The sequence below is a fragment of the Nannobrachium achirus genome (assembly GCF_963921795.1).
Source record: "Nannobrachium achirus genome assembly, chromosome: 13".
NCBI lineage: Eukaryota > Metazoa > Chordata > Actinopteri > Myctophiformes > Myctophidae > Nannobrachium > Nannobrachium achirus.
In genome coordinates, this window is record NC_137833.1 from 38619262 (window position 1) to 38646092 (window position 26831).

The following is a 26831-nucleotide window of genomic DNA, read 5'->3' on the forward strand; positions in this document are numbered from 1 at the left end:
CACTTTATCGCTGCTTGCAGCTATATATATTATTATTATTATTATTATTATTATTATTTTTGTGTGCACTTCATAGACATGTTAGATAAAGTAGGTAGGGCCTATATAAGCCATCCGGGCTGCGACATGTTCTGTTGGAAGGTGAAGGAGAACCATGACAATGTGGGCTCTCTCAGTTCTTTGCTGCGTGGTGGTCTCACATGGGGTGCAAGGACACGGTAAGGGAGGGGTCGTTTTTTATTGAGGGGTGTTACTGGAGAAAATGTATAAGCCCTTTTATAAAATGCCATGACCCTCCCTCTCAATTGGGGAAAAAATCAGTTACCCTCCCCAAGCATTAAAATAAAAAAGATTGACCCTCCCCTACAACATGGCATTTACCACAGTAAAATTATGCCTATAAAACCTATATTATTATATTCCTAACCAGTGGCGAGAACAGAACAGAGATTTGTTTTCTTTCTTTCTTTTTTTACTGTAAATAATTAGGATTTTTTTTTATGGTTAAAAACGGGTGCGGGCGGCAGCAGCAATGAACAATAATGAATAGGCTAATATAATGCATTGAGATCCCAGCTGCACTTCATCCCAAAAACACATTTCCAAATATAAACTAACACACCCTCCAAACTAAAGTAACACACAGTGAGTAGCCTATAGTGCTGTAGTGTAAAAGTCAACGTGGACATCACATAAAAGGTGAGAAGTTCTCACAGGTTGAGAACAGGTTATTTGACATCTAGGTTACAGATTAAACAGTTGACACATGTGCACAACACAGAGAAGGCTTGTAACTGCTGCCATTCATTTTGTGCTGTTGATTGCCTGTCGTCAAATCTGGGTCAAATGCGCATTTTCAACGAGTGGTCGTTAATTCTTTTTAGCACCTTTTCACTTTTTACTTTAGGGAGGGGGGATACAGTTCTGACAACCATTGTTTCTGCCTTACACAGCTCTGCATTGTTTTAGGAAAATACATTGTAGTATAAACACAGCCACTTCAGTTCATTCACACTAACTGCAGTGACTGTGGGGCATTTCCAGGGATGGCACCCAGGGTTTGTCATTAAATGAAGCAGAAGGCTGTTGACAATGGTTGCATAAGTGCCTGTACCTCTGGAGCCATTGTTTGCTTTTGAAAAATTGCATGACCCTCCCTTGAATTCAAAGTGAAATCAGCAGACCCTCCCTAGGACTGAAATTGAAATAGCATGACCCTCCCCTATTTTCCTCCAGTAACACCCCTCAATAAAAAAACGACCCCTCCCTAATGTGTCGTCATTTTCAGTAGTCATGTTTATAACCCTTTCACTTTATAACGACAAGCATTATTGATAGATCTCTTGTTCTTTAATAACGTCAACATAATTTATCTTTTTTTTTCAGGGTGGGATGACTTCTATGCAGATATGTTCAGCTACATAGGTGAGTATAAAAAAAGTATTGATTGAATCTATTATATACAGTGTATATATAAAAAAAACTCCCAACATTTTTGAATATGGTGAAAATTGCAGATCTACTAGCTCACGATGCGACATTTTGCACTTGTATTGTTACATACACAACACTGTTTTTACAATTAAATAGGGCTTAAGTGGTTAGTCAGACTAATCAATTTATTCAATTATAAAAACACTCTTAACAATTATTACAAATCTGCTTCTTTATTATTCAATTAATCAGAACAGTAATTTATATGATAATGACTAAGATAAAATAATAAATAATCAATACTGCAGCTCTACTGTTTAAAGTTGTTTGTCAGGCTTTAATTAACACCCTTTGCTTTCACATCAGCCAATAAATAGGCTATAATACTACGGCCAACTGTATTAGCAACTGTTGTATGTCCATTCGCCTTCTTTTGACTAACTACAAGTGGTGGAAAACATGTTTTTACTTTAACGATGCAGTGTCATGATTTTTTCTCACCTAAAACATGATGATCAGGTATTATGATGATACTAGGAGGAAGACATTTTCAAAAAAAGGTGTACAGAAAGAGTTGAAATTGTGTTTTTATGTGGCTACGCCCACCTATTCGTTAGGTATGCCTGGTTGTCAGGTGGGTGGGGACCCAGCTGAAGTTAGCCACACCCACAGTGTTGGTAAAAGGGGAGGGAGGGGATGATTATATGATGTCATTTAATCTGTGTTTTTCGACTGGGCCTTTTGACTAAGAGGCTTTCAGCTTTCAGGAAGTAAACACAAATACACAGGGAAGAGGGAGAGGTGGGGTTATACCAGATTTATAACCCCAACCGGTGGCCTATTAGAATAATGTTAAATTCATAGACACATAAAAAACTGAAAAAGTACAAAACTATGGCTGACTGCAACTGTATGTAGAAATACATGTTTTCTATTGCATAAAAATCATTTGAAAATAGCAGATATACAAGCTCACAATGTATGTCCTCTGTTCTACTGTAGGCTACTTATTTTATTATCTGGATTACTATTTATCAAAGTGGTGAATTACATTGTTTCTTTTATTATCTGGATTACCATTCAGCACGCACGCACATAATTATTATCTACCACTCAAGACAGTTCACAGGATCACAGGATAAGACACAGCAACAGTACAGAGGATAATTATTATCTATGCAGATTACAACCACCATTCAGTTCGGTGGGTGAAACGTTCTAGGCAGCCATTTTGCAAAAATGGTGTGAATATGGTTAAATTGAACCCCTGTCCTGTTTACTGTTACTGGTGTCTCAGTGCTGAACATAATTATATTTTTTTCTTTTTTACCTCAGGAACGAACTCAACAGAGGAGCACATTGCTGGAACCACCTTTACTGATGCTACAGCTGCTTATCATGATGCAACTTCAGGTACCTCAGGAACCCGAACTTACCAAAACCCATGATCTTGTGCATTTAACACCAAATAGTGAATAAAAATAAATCGATCATTGAGAGTAGGTCAGCTAGAGAAACAATTTAAAATGTCAGACTAATTATATCTGTTATGTTACAAAAATGTTACTGTAGCCTCGGCCGGGAGGCGAACCCGGGAAACTGATATCTCAGGCATGCCAGATACAGTGAGGCTGATCTGCACCTATTGTACATAAACATACTGTGAAGTTTTTAATTATACTGCCACCAATGTAGCCTCAGCCAGAAGGTGAACTCGAGACACCGATATCCCAGGCATGTAAATGGTAAACGGTGCATTTATATAGCGCTTTTATCCAAGGCGCTTTACATAGATTGTGCATTACATTCACCCATTCACTCACACATTCATTCACCGGTGGCGGAGGAAACCATGCAAGGCACCAACCTACTCACCGGGAGCAATTAGGGTTCAGAGTCTTGCTCAAGGACTCTTCGACATTAACTCAGGGGGAGCCCGGATTCGAACTGAGAACCCTTTTGGAACCCTTTGTGCTCTAATAATGGTTTCTCTACCCCTGAGCTATTCCGCGGCATGTGCGCTATAACCAGTCAGCCAAAGAGCCAGGTTAGTTGGCGAGAGCCAACGCAGCACACCGTATTGTCCAAAAATCACACAAATCTGTACACAGTTAGTATGACTATAGTCATTAAACAAAATGGGTCTTTCAGATTTTTCATATTCCATAATTCCTGATTGGCTAAGATTGGCTTCCAAAGTTTGCAGGATTGGTCCGGTTTTAACAAAATGCCTCAAATTATGAATACAGCGTAAAACTTTGGTGAAATTGTGCACGCACATTCCCAATAGGCAGAGGAAGAAATTCCACAAATCAACCTCATGGTGGAGCTATAACAGGCCGATTCGTGTTTTTACCAATAACTCCACTGATCAGGGTAAAACTTTGTATGTGCACTCCCTAGAGGCCAATGCCCTGCATTTTTCACATCTGCCTTTTATAGCACCACCAGGTGGCCGACTTATGTAAAACACATTTATTTATATTACTCCTTCACATTTTATCCAAAAATCACACAAATCAGTGAAAACAGCCGATCTACAAGCACACACAACGCCTTGCATCGCGAGGCGTTGTGTGCTTGTAGATCGGCTGTTTTCACTAGTTTTGTGCGACAGTCTTGTATGATGAAGCAGGGCCTGACAGTAATTATGTTGCGAGGAAAACGTTGAGATAATAGCCATTTTGGTTAGAACTGACTGCAAATGACTTTGTACTTCAAGTTTAAAATGATACTAAATATTTTTTTAAGTGTCCAAATATATTCCAAATATTATCAAATTATCTTGCGGCACCCCTTGACTGCCGTCACGGCACCCCAGGGTGCCCCGTCACCCACTTTGAAAACCCCTGCTACTGGCCAAAGAAAATTAAAAAGAATCATATGGTGTTGTAGGAGTCCTAATCACAGGAAAATGTAATTTAAAAAAATAAATAATGTTTTTGTAAGGTTTTATAGCCATAAATCATAAATCATGCTCTAATTTGCATTTTGGGGATATCTTTCACAATATTAACATATGCACGTGTTCTAGACATTCTAATGATCACGAAAAAAAATATTACAGGCATTTTACTTATGTTTTAGTGAGTAATAGCTTCAGTTAAAAAGTGAGATGTTGTTCGTCCAGACGCTGGAATTTCAACTTCTCTGGGAGGTGTGAATGTCAGTCTCTGTGGGGGGTATTTATATGCAAATATCGTGGCCAATGGCATTGTAACACTAAACAATAGGATTTAATGGTGATGTTAATGTGAAAAAAAGAACAGGAAAACTAATTATAACATTTTTTTTTAAATGATTTAAAAAATGTTGCCAAAAAGCAACGCTGGGCCTTGCAGGGATAATGGGGTTTGCATTAAAGGGTGGGGCATTCATTCCCTATTTACATTGTTCCCGAGTTGGCCAGGGTGCCGACTAGACGCTTGGCCGCCCGAAGGGCCCGAAGGGCGGCCAAGCTTCAAGTAATAATAATAATCAGATTAGACTTCCATTTTTAGGGATTTTTTTTTTTTTATTTGTTTTCTTCTCATTTGACGTTTGATGTTTTAGTTGACCCTTGACATGATGTAATAATGTATGGTTGCATAACGTAAGTTGCTATAAGTAGATGAATGAACCCATCACAGTCAGACAATATTGTTCACAGGAACACACTATAGTACGTCCACGCAGTCATTTACTCATTTTCAGTGTGTGCTGAAAATAGCCAATCTGTCATGAGCTTGTAGTTTATTTATTAATTTAAGTATAAATTAAGCATAAGGGCTGACGATTTGGCTTTGATCAATCTGTTTGTGTTTTTTGTGTTCAGGTGCCCCATGTGGTGGTTATCTTTACTCTAGCAGGGGAAACTTCTTCAGCCCCAACTATCCAAACAACTACCCTAACTACGCAGAATGCACATGGTACATCAGACCAGGCAGCAGCAGCCAAATCGTAGAGCTGACCTTCCCATATTTAAAGTAAGTTTGTGTCGTAAATCTGATTGTTCCATACTGATCACAGCAGGGTGTCCTATCAACAACTTGGTAAAATATAATAAATAATGATAGTTGCGATCACTAATAATAATGAGAAGTGTTTCTTTCGGTTTGGAATGAAAGATAGTCCTCTGATATTATGAAAGAGTCAAAGGTCTGTTATTATTGATATTAGTGGTTCTGGTTTTAACCATTTAAACCCTAGCGGACCAAGTATACACACCAGTTGATATACTGTAGGGTTTAAGTGATTCATTTGCAATATTAAACTTCCCTTGTTGTTCTCTGCTCTTAGTGTGGAGGGTGATTATAACTGCAGGTATGATTCCATCTATGTCTACGACGGCTCCAGCACCTCTAGCAGGCTCCTGGGCAGGCTGTGTGGCAGTCAGGCCACCACCTTTTACACCACTGGCTCCCATTTGACCGTCCGCTTCGTAAGTGACAGCTCAGCCACCTTAAGAGGATTCCAGGCTAGCTATCGTGTTGTGGGTAAGTCACTGGGATTATTAGATAATTACCTAAAGATGAGAGTTCTTTTGTTTTGACACTTTGTGGGAGCTAAACTTCAACATGTGACTGTTCAGAACAGACATCGATCGGTATTAAACGTTAACCACGTGAACCCTTTTGTCCATATTCTGGTGCAAAGAGATTTGATGGAGAGGGAAAAATAATCAAGTTGGCCTATAGAGCCCTGGGAGACTCTGGTTAACTATGAATATAGTGTTTAAGGGCGGCTTAAACCAACACGGTTTAAGCCTTAAACTGGTTTAAAACAAGGTTTATCTTTTAATCAGCTTGCACCAAACCTTAAATCTAGTTTTCATTAATCAGGTTTAGTGTTAAACCATCCTTTTAATCTTGGTTTGAATTTTCACTGTAAACCTGGATTACTGCTAATCCTGTTGCACCATTACTTTAAACTTTGATTTAAACATCTGAAAGGGATTAATTTTAAACCTGCTGTAGAGGTGGTTTAAATGCAAACATGCCATTGACATGAATGGGGGTCCCCCTCCTGTGAGGGAAGCCTCACAGCAAGCCCTGCAGGCTTGCAACTGTAAGCTGCGGACAGCTGAAAACAAACATCTCATCATATTGTTGTCTTCAATACATCCTTGTAGTAGACTACTGTACATCGGCTATTTTAAATTAGCGAATATTTAAATATTTACAGGGACATAATACAGACATTTTGTACACAAGCTTGTGGACTTCCCAAGCAACATGGAGACATTTTAATTTTCGAAATCGCTTCATAATTGACTCAAATGTGAATGTGATCAAAACTGTGGTCTTCTCTTGCTTCCTAGATAGCCGCGCATCGCCGCGCCGTACGCTAAATACTCGCGCACCGTACCGCACCGCACTGTGTAGCGTCCGAGCGTCACCGTCGTATGACGATGGAGCGTATAATATTTTTTTTGTTTTGGCTTTCTTCTTAACATAGGCCTGCCCACATTCTCCTAGAAGTGAATAAAAGAGTAACGTTAATGATATTAGGCTCAAGAGAATAGCAGCATAACTTTGGCGATGGATTCTGTATTCGGGTCATTTCCCGCTGGCCCACGATCACACGTGTACCATGTACGGCGAAGTACATGTATGGCCATGTACATCGTGGGCTTAAACATATCTCTGCGGGCAATGACCCGAGACCCCCCGCGGGGTCTGACACAGAACCTACGGTGGAGCTGGGGTGGTGGCGGGGCAGCAGCTTGCAGTAACAATGACTACCTACAGGCTAGAGCCCGACCGATACCATTTTTTTCGTCCCATACCGATATCCGATGTTGGAGAGTGCTAGAGCACCGATACCAATGTTTTGTAAAAGAATATATATATGTTTTTTTTACAAAACAAAAACAAATGTCCACCAGACATTATATAGCCTTAGTATATATGGTTCTGTATCCGTATATCAGACAGTTTGAGCAGATTTCATTCCAATTGGTTATATAGTAGGCCTAGTCAGACATCTATATTTCTCTGTGGATTTTCACATAGGTCTACACACCTTCCTTCACCCCAAAATGAAAAAATCAGAGTTATACAGCACATGTGGTGAGTGAATGACACACGAGAGGCAGCAACTCCACTATAGTGTTGGCTTGCGTCTTGGACTATTATACTGCACTCTGCTGGATAATTCTGGTATTGCCCACAAATAGGCCTATATAACTCAGGGTTTCATGCTGTCTCCGCAGACACGTTACAGACAATTAATATCGGATATCGGTGGAATAATTCACCGATGTCCGATACCCCTCCGATTGCTCCAAAACGGCCGATATATCAAATTGACCGATGTATCGGTCGGGCTCTACTACAGGCAGGTCTACCTATATCTTGTGGGTAGGGGGTGGGACACGCAGGTCCCGACCGTGTGAGCGCGCGTGCAACCTCTAGACCACTCTCCCGAACTGGCTACGTCACTGGTTCCTACGCTAAATTTCAGGGGAGCGTTCTTTAGGTTAAATAATACTTTATTGACAGAATGGCAGAGTGAAGGCAGCAACAGCAAACATATAAACAGCAGCATGACATAGAAGGCAGCAGCACGATACATAAAGGCAGCAGCATACACTAAGCATAGGCATACTAACAGCCGCAGGAGCAGCAAGGGCATGACATGTATAACTGTGATACTATACTAAAGCAGGCCGCAGGCCGCATACTAGCAGCTTAGGAAATAGGACCAGGCATCTATATAGTAACCTAAGCAGGAGCATAACTTTGGCGATGGATTCTGTATTCGGGTCATTTCCCGCTGGCCCACGATCACACATGTACCATGTACGGCGAAGTACATGTATGGCCATGTACATCGTGGGCTTAAACATATCTCTGCGGGCATGTTTCTGTAGGCATAATATATCATTTTCAAATTCAAACACAAAGTTGTGAAGTATCTTAATAGACAAAGAGTCTATAATAGAAATACCTGGAGTTACTGTGAGTTGAATTTAACCATAATTCCTTTGTTGCCACGGAGAAGAAGTTAAGAGAAAAGACAAGCAATTGCTGCCAGGAATGAACGCAGACGGAGCAGAGATGTTCTGAGATGGTTCAGGTTTATTGTAGGAGATTGCAATGGAGCCATGGCACAGAGCCCACCAGCGGCCCTGCGGCGTCTGGCCGAGAAGACACCCAATACAACAATTCTATGTTCTTTTAAAGCTAACTCAGAGGCCGACCAACATGTCCAGACGAGCTGAGTAGATTAGCATCTGCAATATACATGGCCATTCTGGCACACAACAGGTGACAAAGACAGGGAAGTGACACTTTGCCCCCACCCAGGAACCCTGGGGGGTGAATGGAAATAAGCCTCCTTTGTTGCATTGAGGGACCGGCAGACAGACTTATGTAAACCAGTAAGACTCCCTAATCGGGAGATAAGCGACCGTTGGTTGCTTATCTCCACAAATAGGGCAAAAATTAGTTTTTCCAAAATCTTCCTGGTCCCATGAGTGTAGACATACTATGTAGTGATTTTCGTGATTTTAGGGCAAAATCTGTAGGAGCAGTGTGCAAAAATGTGTTTTTAAAATTCGGCCTGAAGGTGGCGCTATATGGGACAGATTCATGTTGATGGGATGAGTGTAGACATACTGTGTAGCGATTTGCGTGATTTTAGGGCAAAAATTGTAGGAGCAGTGGCCAAAAAATGTGTTAAAAAATCGGCCTGAAGGTGGCGCAATATGGGACAGATCCAAGTTGATGAAATGAGTGTAGACATACTGTGTACCGATGTGCGTGATTTTAGGGCAAAAATTGGAGGAGCAGTGTCCAAAAATGTGTTTTGCAAGAATGGGCCTCATGGTGGCGCTAGAAGAGGGCCATGTGAGAAATGAGGGGTGGGGTCTCCGCGTTGCCTTGCCGGACGAATAGGTACCGGCCCCGGCTGTCCCGGACGCTCCTAGCCCGAGTTACGGCATTTTATGTGAGCTGCAGTGGAGGGGGTCCTCCACTGGGGGCGTCACCACTTTTGCATCCGTTCTGGAGCAGCAGGAGTGGGTGGTCCCCGGGAATTCCCCGTGAGCAGCCCCGTTGGGGTGGTCATTTGGTCATTTTTGCACATTTGGTCATTTTTTACACCTGGGGGTCCCCCAGGGACCTGGGGGTCCCTGGAACTCCGGGGGTCCTTGGAGGTTGTAGTTTGGCAGGTAAGGAGTGTGTGTGCAAAATTTGGCATGGATCGGGGCAACGGTTGCGGAGATATGAGCAGGGAAAAAGTGTGACGTGTGACGTGTGACGGACAGACAGCCGGTGGAGGTTTTGGTAGTAAGTGCGACCTACGGTCGCAATAACAGCCTTCTGTTCCATGGATCTGACAAATGGATAGATACAATACACCATAAACTATGAAATTCATGTCCATATTTGGTGGATATGGTTTCCATAGGATACCACAGTTGCTTTATATAATCACACAAAATCAAAGAATAAATATCAACTAAAGATTGTAGTTGAAATGGAGACTTGTTTACAACAAAGGCAGTAGTATAAAGCAGTGTAGTTGAAATGCAGCTTTAAACTTAGGCTTAAACTGATTTTTAAGCTGTCTCATAATCAACTTTTATCTGTTATTGGCTGATCCTTCTTGTGCATTAACTGAAGCTTTATTTTGATTGGATGTGTATGTGCTTTGCTTCTTGTTAGACATTCATCCTCTCGTGCTGAAGCCTGCCAGAGTGGTGGTACGATACGGAGATTCAGTTTCAGTCAACTGCAGTACATCTTCTGCTGACCATGATGGGATGGGTTGGGAGTCTGAGGTTGGGGGCACAGAAATGATGGAAAATGTCAAGTATGTCACTTGGACAGTGGACAACTTGACAGACTGGTCAATAAAGCCCTCCTGCTACATTAATATTGATGAAACACAACAAGAGAAGGAGCTAACGGTCACTTTGTATAGTAAGTACCAGTAATACTTATGACACCATTTAATACAGTATACTTTCAGATGCACACAAAAAAGCGGTAGATCAATCAATCAATCAATCAATCAATCAATCAATCAATCAATCAATCAATCAATCCATCCATCTGTCAATCAATCTCTCTATACTGTAGGTACTCTAGGTATTGTACATCAGTGATATTTAACCATTTAAACACTATAGTTCCCCTGGGGGGCTGTAATCTTTATTTTTTTCCTCTACACCAAATCATTTTGCTGAAAATAGCCTGTACTTGTAGATCTGATATTAATGCAGAATGTTCACCCCCAGAATTGGGGACCTATAGTTCATGTGATTAACGTTAAATTATTATTATTATTATCCTTTTTGTCTATAGAGACTCCAGATGCTGTGAAAATCTCTCAAGTGAATCAAACTGGGCCAATGTATGAAGGTACAGAGTATCAGCTACAGTGTAATATCATCCAGGTTGCTCCACTGCAGAACCTCACTGTGAAGTGGTACCGCCAAAATAACCCCATCCCAGTACCAGTACATGCGTTTGATGCAGCTGATGCTCTCCCTAAGGACGCAATTCACTCGATCAGAATCATTCCCAGTAGAACTGACCATGGAGCACAGTACCGATGTGAGGCCCAGCTGGACTTGGGACCGGATGGACCGCAGCCTCCTCCAACTAAGACTTCATCACCTTTGACTGTTTTTGTATTCTGTAGGTTCTCCACTTACCTCATGCAATGTTTACACTTTACAGCAATATTAGAATGATTCATTATTTAGAAATAATTATTGAATGAAGGTAACATGAGATGTTATTACTTGGTTTGTTTGTAGCTAAGCCTGTGATCCAAGGCTGTCCAAGTAATTTCAGTGATGTTGAACACTCGTTCACTCTCAGTAAGTTGCCCTGCCGTGCTGATGGATTCCCACCTGCCACCCTCCTCTGGTATCATGGGGGGAAACTGATCAATGCATCTACGCCCCTCACCAGGATGCAATCAGGGACATTTATAATGGAAGCCCAGAATTTCAGGGGCCAGACCAATATGTCTATTAACATCACCATAGAATGTATGTATGACAACTTTTATCACATTTCATATTATGAATGCTACATACATTGTTGTGGTGTGCCATCATTTATTTAGATTAATACAATGCATTCTTCACAGATGGACCTACATTTGCCTGTGAGGGTCGCTATGAAGTTAAAGAGAACGATGAGAACAGTCTTCTGTGTAAACCTGATGGAAAACCAGAGCCTCAGCTCACCTGGTTCAAAGATGGGCGGGAGGTGCACAAGCCTTCGACAAGGCGTGACAGTGGAAACTACACCCTCACAGCAACCAACAAACATGGAACTACAAATCACACCCTATATGTTGACATCTTATGTAAGTAATTATGATGACTGTCCTGCCACTGCTATCATGCCAATGTTAATGAACTTTATTTGTTTAAGACTTTTCCAAAGTTACAAAGTGTTTACAGAACAAGGTAAAACAAGAGCAGGGAGATATCCACAAAGAAATAAAACAGCAAAAAGGATAAAATAACGTTAATTAAACCAAATAATAACGATTATGCGATGTGAGGATTTGGACTAGCAACACCAACTCGTGACTCCTGAATTGCTGCCCTCTACTCCATCCTATCTAGCATCAGGATCCGGAGCTCAGCAGTGTTGCTGGCTCCACTGTCACGTCGCAGTATGTCCATGTAGTGTTTTGCACCTCTTTCCCCTCCTAGCTGTGCCTTGGGTTAGTTCCTACGGTGTCAATGGGCTTGCCATCAGTTCAGAGTGCCTGGCACAGTGCCCAGCCAGCCTTATCTTTCTCTCTCTGACGTTTTCCGTGAGGGAGGTAATAATAACAAATACAGAGAGATTAAAATAACTTAAACCAAACATAGACAAAATACACTACAAAAAATACAATATATTTTCAGAATCAAAGATTTTATGGTCATGAATCATGATTCACCAGAATCCTGGATGGCTGGATTCTAGGCTTAAAATAATTGATATCAATATTTATGTAAATCTCTATGGCAGGGGTCTTCAACAGGGGGTCTAGGGGGTCCTCAGAGTTACTACAGGGGGTCCTCCAAATCTTTGTGTGAATAAAACCTTTTTTTCTCCTTTTTTATATTAACCACTTGAACCCTAACGTCCATATTCTAATAACTTTAGCCAAAAATAGCAGATCTACAAGCTCACAATGCCTCGCAAGAACCTCAAGCTTGTAGATCGGCTATTTTCAGCAAAGAGCTTTGGTGTAGAGGGGAAAAAGAGCAGACCAAGTACAGAGGTTAAACAGTTTAAATATCTGAAAACATGAATTGACATGAATCCAAAATACACTGATGATTGTGCTGTCAAACGATGAAACAATATAGACTATGCGAAAAGGTTGTGGGGGGTCCCAGCTTCATCTCTCTCTAAGGGGTCCTTGGCCTGAAAACGTTGAAGACCCCTGCTCTATGGAAAATATGAATGGTCGATTGTTTTGTGACACCAGAAAACCACGCCCACTGCTATGCCCTACAGGGCATTCCAAACTATATTATACTCTATGGTTCCAAAGCCCAAGTGATGAGGGGAGTTTTAGGAACAACCAGGAGGGCCCAATATGAGGATCTGAGGCTGTGCACAGGCCATTATATCTAAAACTAGAAGCAGTGCTCTTCCGAGCACAGGTCTCCACCAGACCGTGCGTCCTTGTGAAGTGATCGGTGGAGTTATAGGTAAAACCACAAATCAGCCTGTTATAGCGCCACCATGAGGCTGATTTAAAAAAGAATACGTGGCATTTCTTCCTCGGCCTAGTGGGAACGTGTGTGCGCGATTTCATGATAATTGCACTTTGCGTTTGTGATTTGAGGCATTTTGTTCAAAACGGCTCAATCCTACAAACTTTGGAAGCCAATCTTAGCCAATCAGGATGGAATATGCCAAATCGGAAAGATCCGTGTCGATCACATGACTGTCGAGATACTGCCTACCGATTTGTAGGATTTTTGGACAAAATCTGTAAGAATAGTGCACAGAAATGTGTTTTGCAAACATCGGCCACTAGGTGGCGCTAGAAAAGGCCCATTTAAAAAGTTTAGGGCAGAGGTTCTAGTTTGGCATCCAGGGAATGTGTGTGCTCACTTTGGCAGTGACCGGGCCAACGGCGACTGAGATTAGCTGCTCACAAACTGCGAGGACGCACGCAATCCTACAAACTTTGGAAGCCAATCTTAGCCAATCAGGATGGAATATGCAAAATTGGACAGATCCGTGTCGATCACATGACTGTCGAGATACTGCCTACCGATTTGTAGGATTTTTGGACAAAATCTGTAAGAATAGTGCACAGAAATGTGTTTTGCAAACATCGGCCACTAGGTGGCGCTAGAAAAGGCCCATTTGAAAAATTTAGGGCAGAGGTTCTAGATTGGCATCCAGGGAATGTGTGTGCTCACTTTGGCAGCGACCGGGCCAACGGCGACTGAGATTAGCTGCTCACAAACTGCGAGGACGCACGCAATCCTACAAACTTTGGAAGCCAATCTTAGCCAATCAGGATGGAATATGCAAAATCGGACAGATCCGTGTCGATCACATGACTGTCGAGATACTGCCTACCGATTTGTAGGATTTTTGGACAAAATCTGTAAGAATAGTGCACAGAAATGTGTTTTGCAAACATCGGCCACTAGGTGGCGCTAGAAAAGGCCCATTTGAAAAATTTAGGGCAGAGGTTCTAGATTGGCATCCAGGGAATGTGTGTGCTCACTTTGGCAGCGACCGGGCCAACGGCGACTGAGATTAGCTGCACACAAACTGCGAGGACACACGGACGGACACACATCGGCCACTAGGTGGCGCTAGAAAAAGCCCATTTGAAAAATTTAGGGCAGAGGTTCTAGATTGGCATCCAGGGAATGTGTGTGCTCACTTTGGCAGCGACCGGGCCAACGGCGACTGAGATTAGCTGCACACAAACTGCGAGGACACACGGACGGACGCACGGACGGACGCACGGACGCACGGACGGACGGAGGGGAAAACATACTCTCCCCTCAGCCTTCGGCTGGTGGAGACAATGAGACTGGGAGCCTGTCCTTGAGGGGTTTTAAAAGCCATTAGCAAAATCTTAAAATCAATAAGATGGGTGTGATATGGTCGCGTTTCTCCGAATTTCTCAGTTAGTCTATCAGCTGAATTCTGTACCAATTCATGGGTTGCATTTGTAGTCCTAAACGGCCATGTTGAGGACCAACACAGGTGTTTCTATTTGTCTGATTGGCATAGAACTAATGTTCTACGCCAATCAGAACACCCGTGTTGGATCTCAACATGGCTGGTGTAGGACTACAAATGCAACCCATGAATTGGAGATAGGATTTAACTTTTTTGCTGAGCCGAGGGAATTACAATAAGCATGAATGACATTTTCAATGTCTGCAAATGAAAGTAAATACTTAATTGTCTCCACCAGCCGAAGGCTTGGGGGAAGAGTATGTTTTCCCCTCCGTCCGTCCGTGTGTCCGTGCGTCCGTCCGTGCGTCCTCGCAGTTTGTGTGCAGCTAAACTCAGTCACCGTTGGCCCGGTCGCTGCCTAAGTGAGCACACACATTCCCTGGATGCCAATCTAGAACCTCTGCCCTAATTTTTTCAAATGGGCTTTTTCTAGCGCCACCTAGTGGCCGATGTTTGCAAGACACATTTCTGTGCACTACTCTTACAGATTTTGTCCAAAAATCCTACAAATCGGTAGGCAGTATCTCGACAGTCATGTGATCGACACGGATCTGTCCGATTTTTCATATTCCATCCTGATTGGCTAAGATTGGCTTCCAAAGTTTGTAGGATTGAGCCGTTTGGAACAAAATGCCTCAAATCCCAAACGCAAAGTGCAATTATCATGAAATCGCGCACACACGTTCCCACTAGGTCGAAGAAGAAATGCCACTTAAAATTTTTGAAAGCAGCCTCATGGTGGCGCTATAACAGGCCGATTTGTGGTTTTACCTATAACTCCATCGATCAGTTTCAAACTTTGTAAGCGCATTCCCTAGTTGTCTCTGAAGCGAACTTGTCCACTCCCCTTGGATTGCATTTGACCAAACCACCCAATGCACAGTTTTGCTCACCCACAACAAAAATACCCCACCTGGTGGAGACCTGTGCTTGGAAGAGCACTGCTTCTAGTTCTGTCTGTATTTCTCAGCTGGAAGTAACATGATTTAACAGCTCTTGTTTCATGGGCATAACAAGGGTTAAGTCATTAATAACTAGAAGCAGTGCTCTTCCGAGCACAGGTCTCCACCAGGCCATGCGTCCTGGTGGTGCTACTGTATAATAGGCCAATGTAAATAGGCTGGCATATGTTCTTCACCTTAGACCTTTCATGGCAATCGGACACTGCATGCATGATTTGAGCATTGTGTTCCAAAAATGTGTTTTGCTAAAGTCTACCTGCTGGTGGCGCTATAACAGGCCAACGTGAAAAGGGTAGCATTTGTTCCTTGACATAGTGGGAACGTGTGACAAATTTCACAGTAATCGAAAGCTGCGTTGATGATTTGAAGCATTTTGTTCAAAAACTGAGCAATCCTGCAAATTTTGGAAGCCAATATTAGCCAATTAGGATGGAACATGAAATATCAGATGGATCGGACTTGATCACATGACTATAGAGATACTGTGTACCGATTTGCATGATCTTTGGATAAAATCTCAAGGAATAATAGGAAAAAATGTGTTTTACATAAGTCGGCCTGCTGGTGGCGCTATAAAAGGCTGATGTGAAAAATGCAGGGAATGGGTTTTTCCTTGGCCTCTAGGGAGTGCGCTTACAAAGTTTGAAACTGATCGGTGGAGTTATAGTAAAACCACAAATCGGCCTGTTATAGCGCCACCATGAGGCTGATTTCAAAAATTTGAAGTGGCATTTCTTCCTTGACCTAGTGGGAACGTATGTGCGCGATTTCATGATAATTGCACTTTGCGTTTGGGATTTGAGGCATTTTGTTCAAAACGGCTCAATCCTACAAACTTTGGAAGCCAATCTTAGCCAATCAGGATAGAATATGCAAAATCAGACAGATCCGTGTCGATCACATGACTGTCGAGATACTGCCTACCGATTTGTAGGACTTTTGGACAAAATCTGTAAGAGTAGTGCACCGAAATGTGTTTTGCGAACATCGGCCACTAGGTGGCGCTAAAAAAGGCCCATTTGAAAAATTTAGGGCAGAGATTCTAGATTGGCATCCAGGGAATGTGTGTGCTCACTTTGGCAGCGACCGGGCCAACGGCGACTGAGATTAGGTGCACACAAACTGCGAGGACACACGGACGGACGCACGCACGCACGGACACACGGACGGACGAATGGGAAACTAGAAGCAGTGCTCTTCCGAGCACAGGTCTCCACCAGGCCACACAAATCGGCCTGTTATAGCGCCACCATGAGGCTGATTTGAAAAATGTGGGGCAGAGGTTCTAGATTGGCATCCAGGGAATGCGTGTGCTCACTTTGGCAGCGATCGGGCCAACGGTGACTGAGATTAGCTGCACACAAACTGCGAGGACACACGCACGCACGCACGGACGCACGGACGGACGGACACACGGACGGACGGAGGGGAAAACATACTCTCCCTCAGCCTTCGGCTGGTGGAGACAAACATACTCTCCCCCATGCCTTCGGCTGGTGGAGACAATAATGACTGAATGATGGTGACATTAAATTGCAATGTGCTTGGTTTGTTTGTAGATAAGCCTGTGATCCAAGATGACTGTCCAAGTAATTTCAGTGGTGTAACTGGTGTTAAAAAGTTCATGCTCAATGAGTTGTCCTGCCGTGCTGATGGAAACCCACCTGCCACCCTCCACTGGTATCATGGGGGGAAACTGATTGATGCATCAGCGTCCCTCACCAGGATGCAATCAGGAGCATTTATATTGGAAGCCAATAATACAATGGGTCGGACCGATATGTCTATTGACATCACCATAGAATGTATGTATCACAACATTTATTACATTTCATGTATTCTTGATGACTTATCAGGAGAGCACATAATCCATGTAAAACAGCTCAGACAACAAATTTAAATAAACCATTTTCAACAATACATTAAACAATACCAGCATTATCAGGCATGTTTCTGTGGGCATAATATATCATTTTCAAATTCAAACACAAAGTTGCTTTATATAATCACGCAAAATCAAAGAATAAATATCAACTAAAGATTGTAGTTGAAATGGAGACTTGTTTACAACAAAGGCAGTCGTAGAAAGCAGTGTATTTGTACAGTTGAAATGCAGCTTTAAACTTAGGCTTAAACAGTTTTTTCGCTGTCTCATAATCAACTTTTATCTGTTATTGGCTGATTCTTCTTGTGCATTAACTGAAGCTTTACTTTGATTGGATGTGTATGTGCTTTACTTCTTGTTAGACATTCATCCTCTCGTGCTGAAGCCTGCCAGAGTGGTGGTAAGATACGGAGATTCAGTTTCAGTCAACTGCAGTACATCTTCTGCTGACCACGATGGGATGGGTTGGGAGGTCGAGGTTGGGGGCACAGAAATGATGGAAAAAGTCACGTATGTCACTTGGACAGTGGACAACTTGACAGACTGGAAAATAAAGCCCTCCTGCTACATTAATACTGGTGATTCACAACACGAGAAGGAGCTAACGGTCACTTTGTATAGTAAGTACCAGTAAATCTTATGACACCATTTATACAGTCCATACGGGGACTTACCCATAGGTCGCGTACACCGTACATACTTTCATCTATCCATCCATCCATCCATCCATCCATCCATCTATCTAATCTATACTGTAGGTAGGTATAGTACATCAGTGATATTTAACCATTTCAACTCCATAGTTCGTTGACCAGATTCCCCTAGGCGGCTGTATTAGCGAAAATAGCCTGTACTTGTAGATCTGATATTAATGCAGAATGTTCACCCCCAGAATTGGGGACCTAGGGTTCATGTGATTAACGTTAAATTATTATTATTATTATCCTTTTTGTCTATAGAGACTCCAGATGCTGTGAAAATCTCTCAAGTGAATCAAACTGGGCCAATGTATGAAGGCACAGAGTATCAGCTACAGTGTAATATCATCCAGGTTGCTCCACTGCAGAACCTCACTGTGAAGTGGTACCGCCAAAATAACCCCATCCCAGTACCAGTACATGCGTTTGATGCAGCTGATGCTCTCCCTAAGGACGCAATTCACTCGATCAGAATCATTCCCAGTAGAACTGACCATGGAGCACAGTACCGATGTGAGGCCCAGCTGGACTTGGGACCGGATGGACCGCAGCCTCCTCCAACTAAGACTTCATCACCTTTGACTGTTTTTGTGCTCTGTAGGTTCTCCACGTACCTGTCATCACACAATTTTTACGCGGCTCAGCAATATTAGAATTATTCATTATTTAGAAATACAAAATAATTACTGAATGATGGTAACATGAAATGCCTATTGGCCTATTATAACGCCACCAGAAGGCCCAAAAAAACTACCTGACCTGCCGGAGATCTGTTCTCGGAAGAACACTGCTTATAGTTTTTCTTAGATTTCTTTTCCCACTTTTCTTGCTTTTCCTGCTTTTTTTACACTGCTTTTTTCCTTTCCTACTTTTTCCTGGCTTGGCCACTTTATTGCCGCTTAGTTGCTGCTATATTATACCATTGTTTTTGGGCTAATAGCGAGCCCACAATTGTTTCGAAGGAACAATATTTTCTAGTTTCTACTACTTATTGTATCTAAAAATACATATTTAGCCACTTGTACATATGCCCCCACCCACTGAAATCAACATCATTAAAATTGCTAAAACGATAGAAAGCAACTCATCTTTTCTGTTTTACAAGCTAAAAAACAACAACAACGAAGTTGTCCTTTAAAGGAACCAATTCAAAAAATCCATTCAACAACAAGAACATGCACACACTTTGCCTTGTCAGATTGTGTGGACTGTTCTTCAGGAAACATGAACATTGTGATTGAGAGGTCCTACCTGAACTCTGTGTCATTTGAATGACCCGCACTGCAGACCTACAGTTTCTCAACTAAAACACTAAAAAATAAAAAATAAAAAAAAGGAAAATGGCAGATCTACAAGCTCAGTAGCTCACTCGCATTGTGCACTTGTAGATCAGCAAATTTAACATGACACTGCTCACTTCTCGCCTGTCTATGGGAGAGAAGTGATAACTACCTCCTTCTCTGGCCTCCTGAAAGGTGGGTTTTCAGGGCAGTTTTGAAGGATGCCAGCGAGCTACATGTTTTAAGGGAGGTAGTCAAGGAATTCCACACCTGGGTGGCGGTGTTGTAGAAGGAATATTTACCCATATTTATCTTATGGGTTTGTGTTATCAGCTAGCTTGTAGATTGTCTATTTCTTGGCAAACGTTCTCCCCAGAATAGTGATCATCCATGGGGTCCATGCATGTAGGTTAAGCAAGAATTATTAAAAGTCTGCTTCTTTATTATTCAATTAATCAGAACATGAACACTAAAAAAATAATCAATACTGCAGCTCCACTGTATAACGTTGTTTGCCAGGCCTTAATTTACACCCTTTGCTTTCACATCAGCCAATAAATATATAGCCGGTACTGCGTTCAGCAACCAAAGCACCACTGAGGACATAGGCCTTTTCATATGGCAGCCATTTTGCTAAATGGTGTGAATATGGTTAAATTGACCTGTTATTACTGGTGTCTCAGTGCATATCTTTTCTTTCTTTCTTTTTAGCGACCTCAACAGAGGAGCCCATTGCCTCTCGCCCCCCTCGCCCTAGTGGATGGACATGGAAAGAACTTCTGGGGAGGCCTACTGATGCTCCAGCTCCTTATCCCGGTGCAACAGGTGCCTCAGGTAACCCCAAGTTACCGAAATCCATGATCTTGTGCATTTCTTTTCTCAAACACCAAATAGTGAATGAGAATAATTAACGATGAACGCCTGACTGAGTGGTGTGATGTAGAATATTGAAAGTAGGTCAGCCAGAGAAACAATTTCATCTGTTATGTTACAAAAAATGTTACTACACACATTACTAAAATTCAGCATTTTATTGTTTAACTTTTATTTTCACCATTTGTTGCCCATTATTGAAATATCTGTTCAGCTTTGACTTTTTCTATTCATCATAAAATAACATATGCATTTATTGCATAAAGTAAGTGGCTCTGAGGGAGAGCGAGTGCATTTTCCAGCAACTGCCGGAAATCAATCCGCAGCACCTCTGTAGCAGACATTTGGGACTTTAAGCTCCAACGTCTGCGGCAGACGGCTACGGCAACCGGAAATGGATCAGCTCTCGATATATTAACCTACTCGCCGTTCAGAGTTCAATAAAAGGGTTGGGACCCCGTCGCTGATGGCTACTCACTTAACGATATTGAGAGCTACGGCGATTTCGTCATAGCAGCCATACTCCGCCTGGCATTGTCGATCCACTCAACTATCGCGATTTTAATGCCACGATTCAATTAAATCGATTTCAAAGTTGAGAATCTGAGAGAATCTGATTTTTCCAACTGGGCGAAGATTGCATTGCATCTTGGGAATGGGCTTATTGTGTCTAAAGAAATACATATGTACAGTAGCCACTTGTACGCATGCCCCCACCCACTGAAATCAAAATCATTAAAAATCGCTAAAACGATAGAAAGCAGTAAATTAAAAACATTTTACTGTTCTCTAATTACAGTCTAAATATGAACCCTTGTTGTAGAAAAAAAGCCATTCATCAACAACAACTTGCCTACACTTTGCCTTGTCAGGTCGTGTGGACTGTTCTTCAGGAAAAATGAACATTGTGATTGAGAGGTCCTACCTGAACTCTGTGGGGTATGATGGCTACAACCTCTATTTGAATGACCAGAACTGCAGACCTACAGTCTCCAGAAACCAAGTGGTGTTTGACTTCCCATTAAACTCCTGTGGCACCGAGCTCAAGGTAAGTTCCACTGTTAATTTAACTCTGATAGTATACAAATGTAACCAAGAGGACCCATAAGGGTCCATTTGGTTACATTTCTACTCTACAAATGGATACATTAACCAGTGGTGTAAAGTAACTAAGTGCATTTACTTAAGTACTATACTTAAGTACAATTTAAGGTATTTGTACTTTACTTGAGTATTTCCAATTCGCAAATACTTTTTGTTCATATGATCCAAATATTGTACATTTACTCCACGACAATTATTTGATAACTTTAGCTACTAGTTACTTTGCAGATATAAATTATAGTATATAAAACATACATTAACCATTGTAGCCCTATTTTATACCTAGGCTATTTGATAATCGATCTACAAGCTCACAACACGCCGCAGCGCTACACATTGTGAGCTTGTAGATCTGCTATTTTCAAACATTTTGTACTTTTACTTTCGGTACTTTTTTTTAAGATATGTTTTGGGGCTTTTATGCCTTTATTGATAGGACTTTAGATTGACAGGAATTGGAGAGAGAGAGATGGGGAGTGACAGCCAGGTAGTTGGGATTGGGAATCTAAACAGCGACACGCTGTCAGGCTACACTGAGCCTTATGTGGTATGCGCCTAACTTTTGGTACTTTGAGTACATTTTTATGCCAATACATTCATACTTTTACTCACGTACATTTTGAATTCCAGAGTCCAGACTTTTACTTAACGTAACAGAGTATTTCTATTTTGCCGTATTGATAATTTTACTTAAAGGAGGACTTCACCACTTTTCAAACTGTCTTCATATAATAGGTCCTCACTAATGTTCATGATAAAATATCAAAACATTTTTCTACTCAGTTTGGGTCTCATAGGAGAGCTGTGGGTGGGTCAAATCCTTCCACCGGTGACATCATCAATGGGAAATGCAAGCTAATAGAAACTGCAGGCTTTCTATTCCTGAAAGGTTGCAATGTTAAAGTGGAAGCCATTGTTCTTGTGATAATAAAAATCTAAATATTCTTTTTCAAAAATATTGTTTTAAAAGAATCTGTCAAACGATGATGTCACCGGTGGAAGGATTTGACAGCTCTCCTATGAGACCCAGACTGAGTAGATAAAAATTGTGCTATTTTATTATGAACATTAGTGAGGACCTATTATATGAAGACAGGTTGAAAAGTGGTGAAGTCCTCCTTTAAGTAAAGAATGTGAGTACTTTTTCCCACCACTGACATTAACACTATGTGGGCGGCTGTCTCATCTGTCTCAATCCTTTAACAGCATACGTCATGATCACTCCCCAGATAGTTGACATACTGTAGTTGGACTGATGTAATTTGAATTTTCTTTCCTCCACCAACAGGTTGAGAATGGTGCCAAAATGGTTTACACCAATGCTGTCCAAGCCTACACCTCCAGCTATGGTGAGGTCACACGGCAGTCTTACTTCAGGCTGAATGTGGCCTGTGAGATGGAGCAAGACATGATGGTCCAGTCCATGTACAGAGCCCATGAATCCATCAGCGGCAGCATCACAGGCACTGGCAGGTTCAATGGCAGCATGGCTTTCTACAGGAGCTTCAATTCTAGTGACCAGGTGCGGAACGTGTTCCTTTCCTTTCTGAATGTATTTGAAGTCACTAAGTCTGTAGCATTTTCTTATTTAGACATTTTTCTAATGGTTTTTTCACATAATATAATAACATTTGATTTGACAAAGATGTCACAATCCAAAATATATCTATCGTATATATTATATGTTGGGTCAAAAACTCATAAATTGTGACAATCTGTGGAGAAAAAAAAAGGTTTTACAGTGCACAATATCAAGATTCAATATTGGTATTCTTGATTATCTAAAGGCTTTACTGAGACAACGGCTAATTATATCCTGGATGGAGGGATGCTTGATGCTCTGAGCCAGTGCAGTTCCCGTCCTGTTGACTTTTCTTGAAAAAAAGTTTGATATTTCGGTTTTCCACTTCTGTTCTCTAAGGTGACAGAGTTTCCATACAAGGTGGCTCTCAATGAGAATGTGTATGTCCAAGTGGATTTGTTAAGCGGCAATGACACTGGCCTGGTCATCTTCCCATACACCTGTGTGGCCTCACCCTCCCCAGATGACTTCCAAAGCAGATCCTATGACCTTGTCCGTAACGGGTAAGATGGTGCAATGATGAGAATTCAATTGATCACAAAGTATATGAAGGTTCAAACATGATGGTCAATGCTACAATGAAAGACCTGCATGTCTTCTGGAGACATTGCTATTGTAAAAGAGAGGAGAGATGCAGTACATAGATGTATATGGATGATTTTCTATATACGTTCAAACTTCCAATGTCATGTTGTAACATTGGCTCTGTTTCTCCTTAAGATGTGCCAGGGACAACTCCTACCATGATCTCACAGCTGGTTCCCATAGCTTTGCCCGTTTCACCTTCAAATCCTTCAAATTTCTGCGAGCCCATGAAATGGTGTATTTGCAGTGCAAAGTCCTCATCTGCCCAGCCTCTGACAACAGTTCCCGCTGTCGTCGTGGTTGCCGCAGCCGCAAGGCCCGAGACCTGGCGTCAGACCATGACAGCCACACTATGGTCCTAGGTCCATTCCAGCTGAAAGGTCAGAGACCATTTGTACCTCGTTCTAATAGCGCCCATGGAGCCGATGGTGAAAGTAATACGTTAATAATACGCACAATAAGGTGGGGTTTGTTGTTGACTCTTGTATTAACACGCCACGAGACAAAAAATAAACATTACTAATGATGATGTTTAATGTTTTCTTTCATCCACAGATGCTGAGCAGGATGGAGGGACATCCAAGGTGGAGATCAAGGCTTAAGCTGAAACATCAATGACCAGCTTCATCTTTTCTAATCATTAGTACTCTAGCTATTCTGCTCATTGTGGCATTTTAATTCACTGCTCTCCTTTGTAACCTCTTATCAGCAACAAATAAATGCATCATCAAAAGACTGTGTTTCAATGTGAAATGATGGCTAGAAGACACATAACTTTGCAATGACTCAGTTGTAATGTAACCTTTAGTTAGTATGAGGTCTGCTCTGCTCAACCCAAATCATTTGGATGTTGCTTAAACCCATTTGGGAATATTAGATTTTAATGTGAAACTCGTGTTCTTGTATTGTCACGTTGCAATAAAACTACAGTATGTCTGCTTTTGAGAATCTCTGAATATGGTACATTAATGGGGGCAACAGTGGGCTAAAGCCTGATTTATACGCCTTTGAAGTTCCAAAATATATTACAATGCAGGGACAAAAATAAGAGGAAAGAGACCATACGAGACAAGGAGCTGATCCGTTAGAAAACACTTTACTTATATAAATTAGTTAATATTAATTCATCTCACAAAATGATTTGTCATCCTGGTGAGGAGAGTCACCGCCAAAAAACGCTTAAACCTTCATCGTTTAAGCGCCTACAACATACACTGACACAATGTAAGCCCGTAGCCATGGCCCATACTGGAAAATACCTATATTAACGTATATATACTGTTAATATATATCAAACATTTTTAAAAGATACAATTGGCCAAAAAAATGTTAAATACATTTTGGACCATGGAACTATATTATCAGTATATTTGTGATAGATTGGCCCCTTAACATTTATTTTCTCCCATATATATGTGAGACACATTTATTGGCCAATTTTTGTATATTTTGAAATATTAATTTCCATTTGGTATGGGTGGACTCCTCTTGTATCACTACAAAGCAATGGGTAACGAAGGATCACTTGGTCCAAGAAACAGTAACTATGTTTTCCACACACGTTGCTAAGCAACAGACCTGACAGCATCCGACATAAAGAACACAGCTCGTTATGGCAGAAATCTGTGCCGCAACATCATTCCATTGAACATCTATCCCACCACTCAGAATACAATACTCAGTAAATATTCAGAATAAAAAGCATTGAGATCCATACCATACATGGAGGCATCTCAAGGCATGTTATCACAAAGGCTAACACATGGCATCACTGGTGCTACTTGGCAATTCTGAACAAAACAGTGTTCACGGGAGACACAAAAAAACAACAGCGACACTGCTCTAAAAGTGGAGATAATGAATATCAAAGTGACCCGTTACAACATCAAAAGTTCAGAACGTGACACAGTATTTAAAAGGCAATTATTAATTTTCAATAAAACTCCTTTAGCACATTGTGTGTCAAGTTGCTTTGGTGCTGCTCATTGAAGGGCACTAGGCGGAGGACCTTCACAAACATTTTATGTTCACCAAAATCCAATTCCATGTACATTTAATTTGCCTTTAGACCAACCCAGGGTAACTGATAGAAGGATTTGGCCTCATTTTTTAAATGGGTGCCACACCAGTATTATAAAAGTCAGTTGGCATTAAAGTTTCTTAGCAGCATTCATGGAGTAGAATTTTGTAGCTGTCACAGCTACAATTGGAAATTACAATAGCCGTTTGTATGGCTCTGTACCAATCTAATTACAGCAGGGAGAAGATATCGTCACAGTCCATCTTTATATATATATATATATATATATATATATAATCCTTCCTAGCTAGGACACAAGAGTAGGTGAATGTCAGGCACTGTAAAGAAAGATTAGTAATGCACCAAGCAATCTGAAATGATTTAAGTAAGGCTCTATTACTCAAGGAATGCTCATAATTAAAACTGTTAATAAGACATTTACTGCAATTACATCCCTTTTTCATACACTTGTATGGGCACTTTAAACTGTGCAAACTAAAACCTTCGTGGTGACATTTTCCACAATTCTCCCTGCCTCTGAATCAAACTAAGTGCACACATCTTTAAAAGGCTACATCAAGGCCGGTATAATAAAGTTATGAAGCAATAAATAAAATCAATTGTGAAATGTGTTAAATAAAACCAAGCACTGCTCCATTATGGTCCTTTAACCCTTTTAGGCCTAGAATTATTGAATGCTTTAACCAGTGAAAAATAGCAGATATACAAGCTCACAGTGCGGCACCGAGTGCCGCGCTGCGAGCTTGTAGATCTGCTATTTTTGAAAAATCTGTGAAAATGTGTGCAAATCTTTGAATATATGTATTTTCAACGAACGTTTGTAACTAAAATTTTGCTTCTGGGGGGTCCCTGGAACTAAATATGTTGAATGGGGGTCCGTGGCCAAATACATTTCATTTTGGGGGTCCTTCACATGAAAAGGTTTGAGAACCACTGACATAGTAGTCTCTCAAGAACAGACTAACTGAGCTCCAGTTGAAGTGAAAAGGACCTTTTCTTTGACGATGGCGAGCCAGATTGCTGACATAGAAACATAGATTTTTTCAAAAGAACATTAGAAGGATTCAAAAGACACTTATAGAATCGGGTCCAAATTGAAATTTTCAGGATTTTTCAAAAAATAGCAGATCTACAAGCTCGCAGCGCGGCACTCGGTGCCGCGCTGTGAGCTTGTATATCTGCTATTTTTTTAATTTATATTTAAAGCATAAAATATTGCGT

General features: G+C 41.4%; 1 protein-coding gene across 2 annotated transcripts in view; it reads left to right on the forward strand.

Moving 5' to 3' along the window:
* Positions 1 to 24400, forward strand: part of LOC308296663 (scavenger receptor cysteine-rich domain-containing protein DMBT1-like) — a 63846-nt gene extending 39446 nt beyond the window's left edge. Inside the window, exons 8-24 of one of the 2 annotated variants that reach the window (XM_080739990.1) lie at positions 1387 to 1425; positions 2770 to 2847; positions 5249 to 5399; positions 5713 to 5909; positions 10086 to 10343; positions 10728 to 11063; positions 11186 to 11422; positions 11524 to 11745; positions 17122 to 17367; positions 17810 to 18067; positions 18407 to 18742; positions 20137 to 20259; positions 21171 to 21346; positions 22691 to 22924; positions 23324 to 23487; positions 23705 to 23949; positions 24125 to 24400. In XM_080739990.1, coding sequence (XP_080596116.1) covers positions 1387 to 1425; positions 2770 to 2847; positions 5249 to 5399; positions 5713 to 5909; positions 10086 to 10343; positions 10728 to 11063; positions 11186 to 11422; positions 11524 to 11745; positions 17122 to 17367; positions 17810 to 18067; positions 18407 to 18742; positions 20137 to 20259; positions 21171 to 21346; positions 22691 to 22924; positions 23324 to 23487; positions 23705 to 23949; positions 24125 to 24171 — 3347 coding nt within the window. In that variant the 3' untranslated portion in view covers positions 24172 to 24400. The remainder of the gene's footprint in view (positions 1 to 1386; positions 1426 to 2769; positions 2848 to 5248; positions 5400 to 5712; positions 5910 to 10085; positions 10344 to 10727; positions 11064 to 11185; positions 11423 to 11523; positions 11746 to 17121; positions 17368 to 17809; positions 18068 to 18406; positions 18743 to 20136; positions 20260 to 21170; positions 21347 to 22690; positions 22925 to 23323; positions 23488 to 23704; positions 23950 to 24124) is intronic. The other variant, XM_080739991.1, reaches the window with a different exon arrangement.
* Positions 24401 to 26831: the final 2431 nt, after the last annotated feature.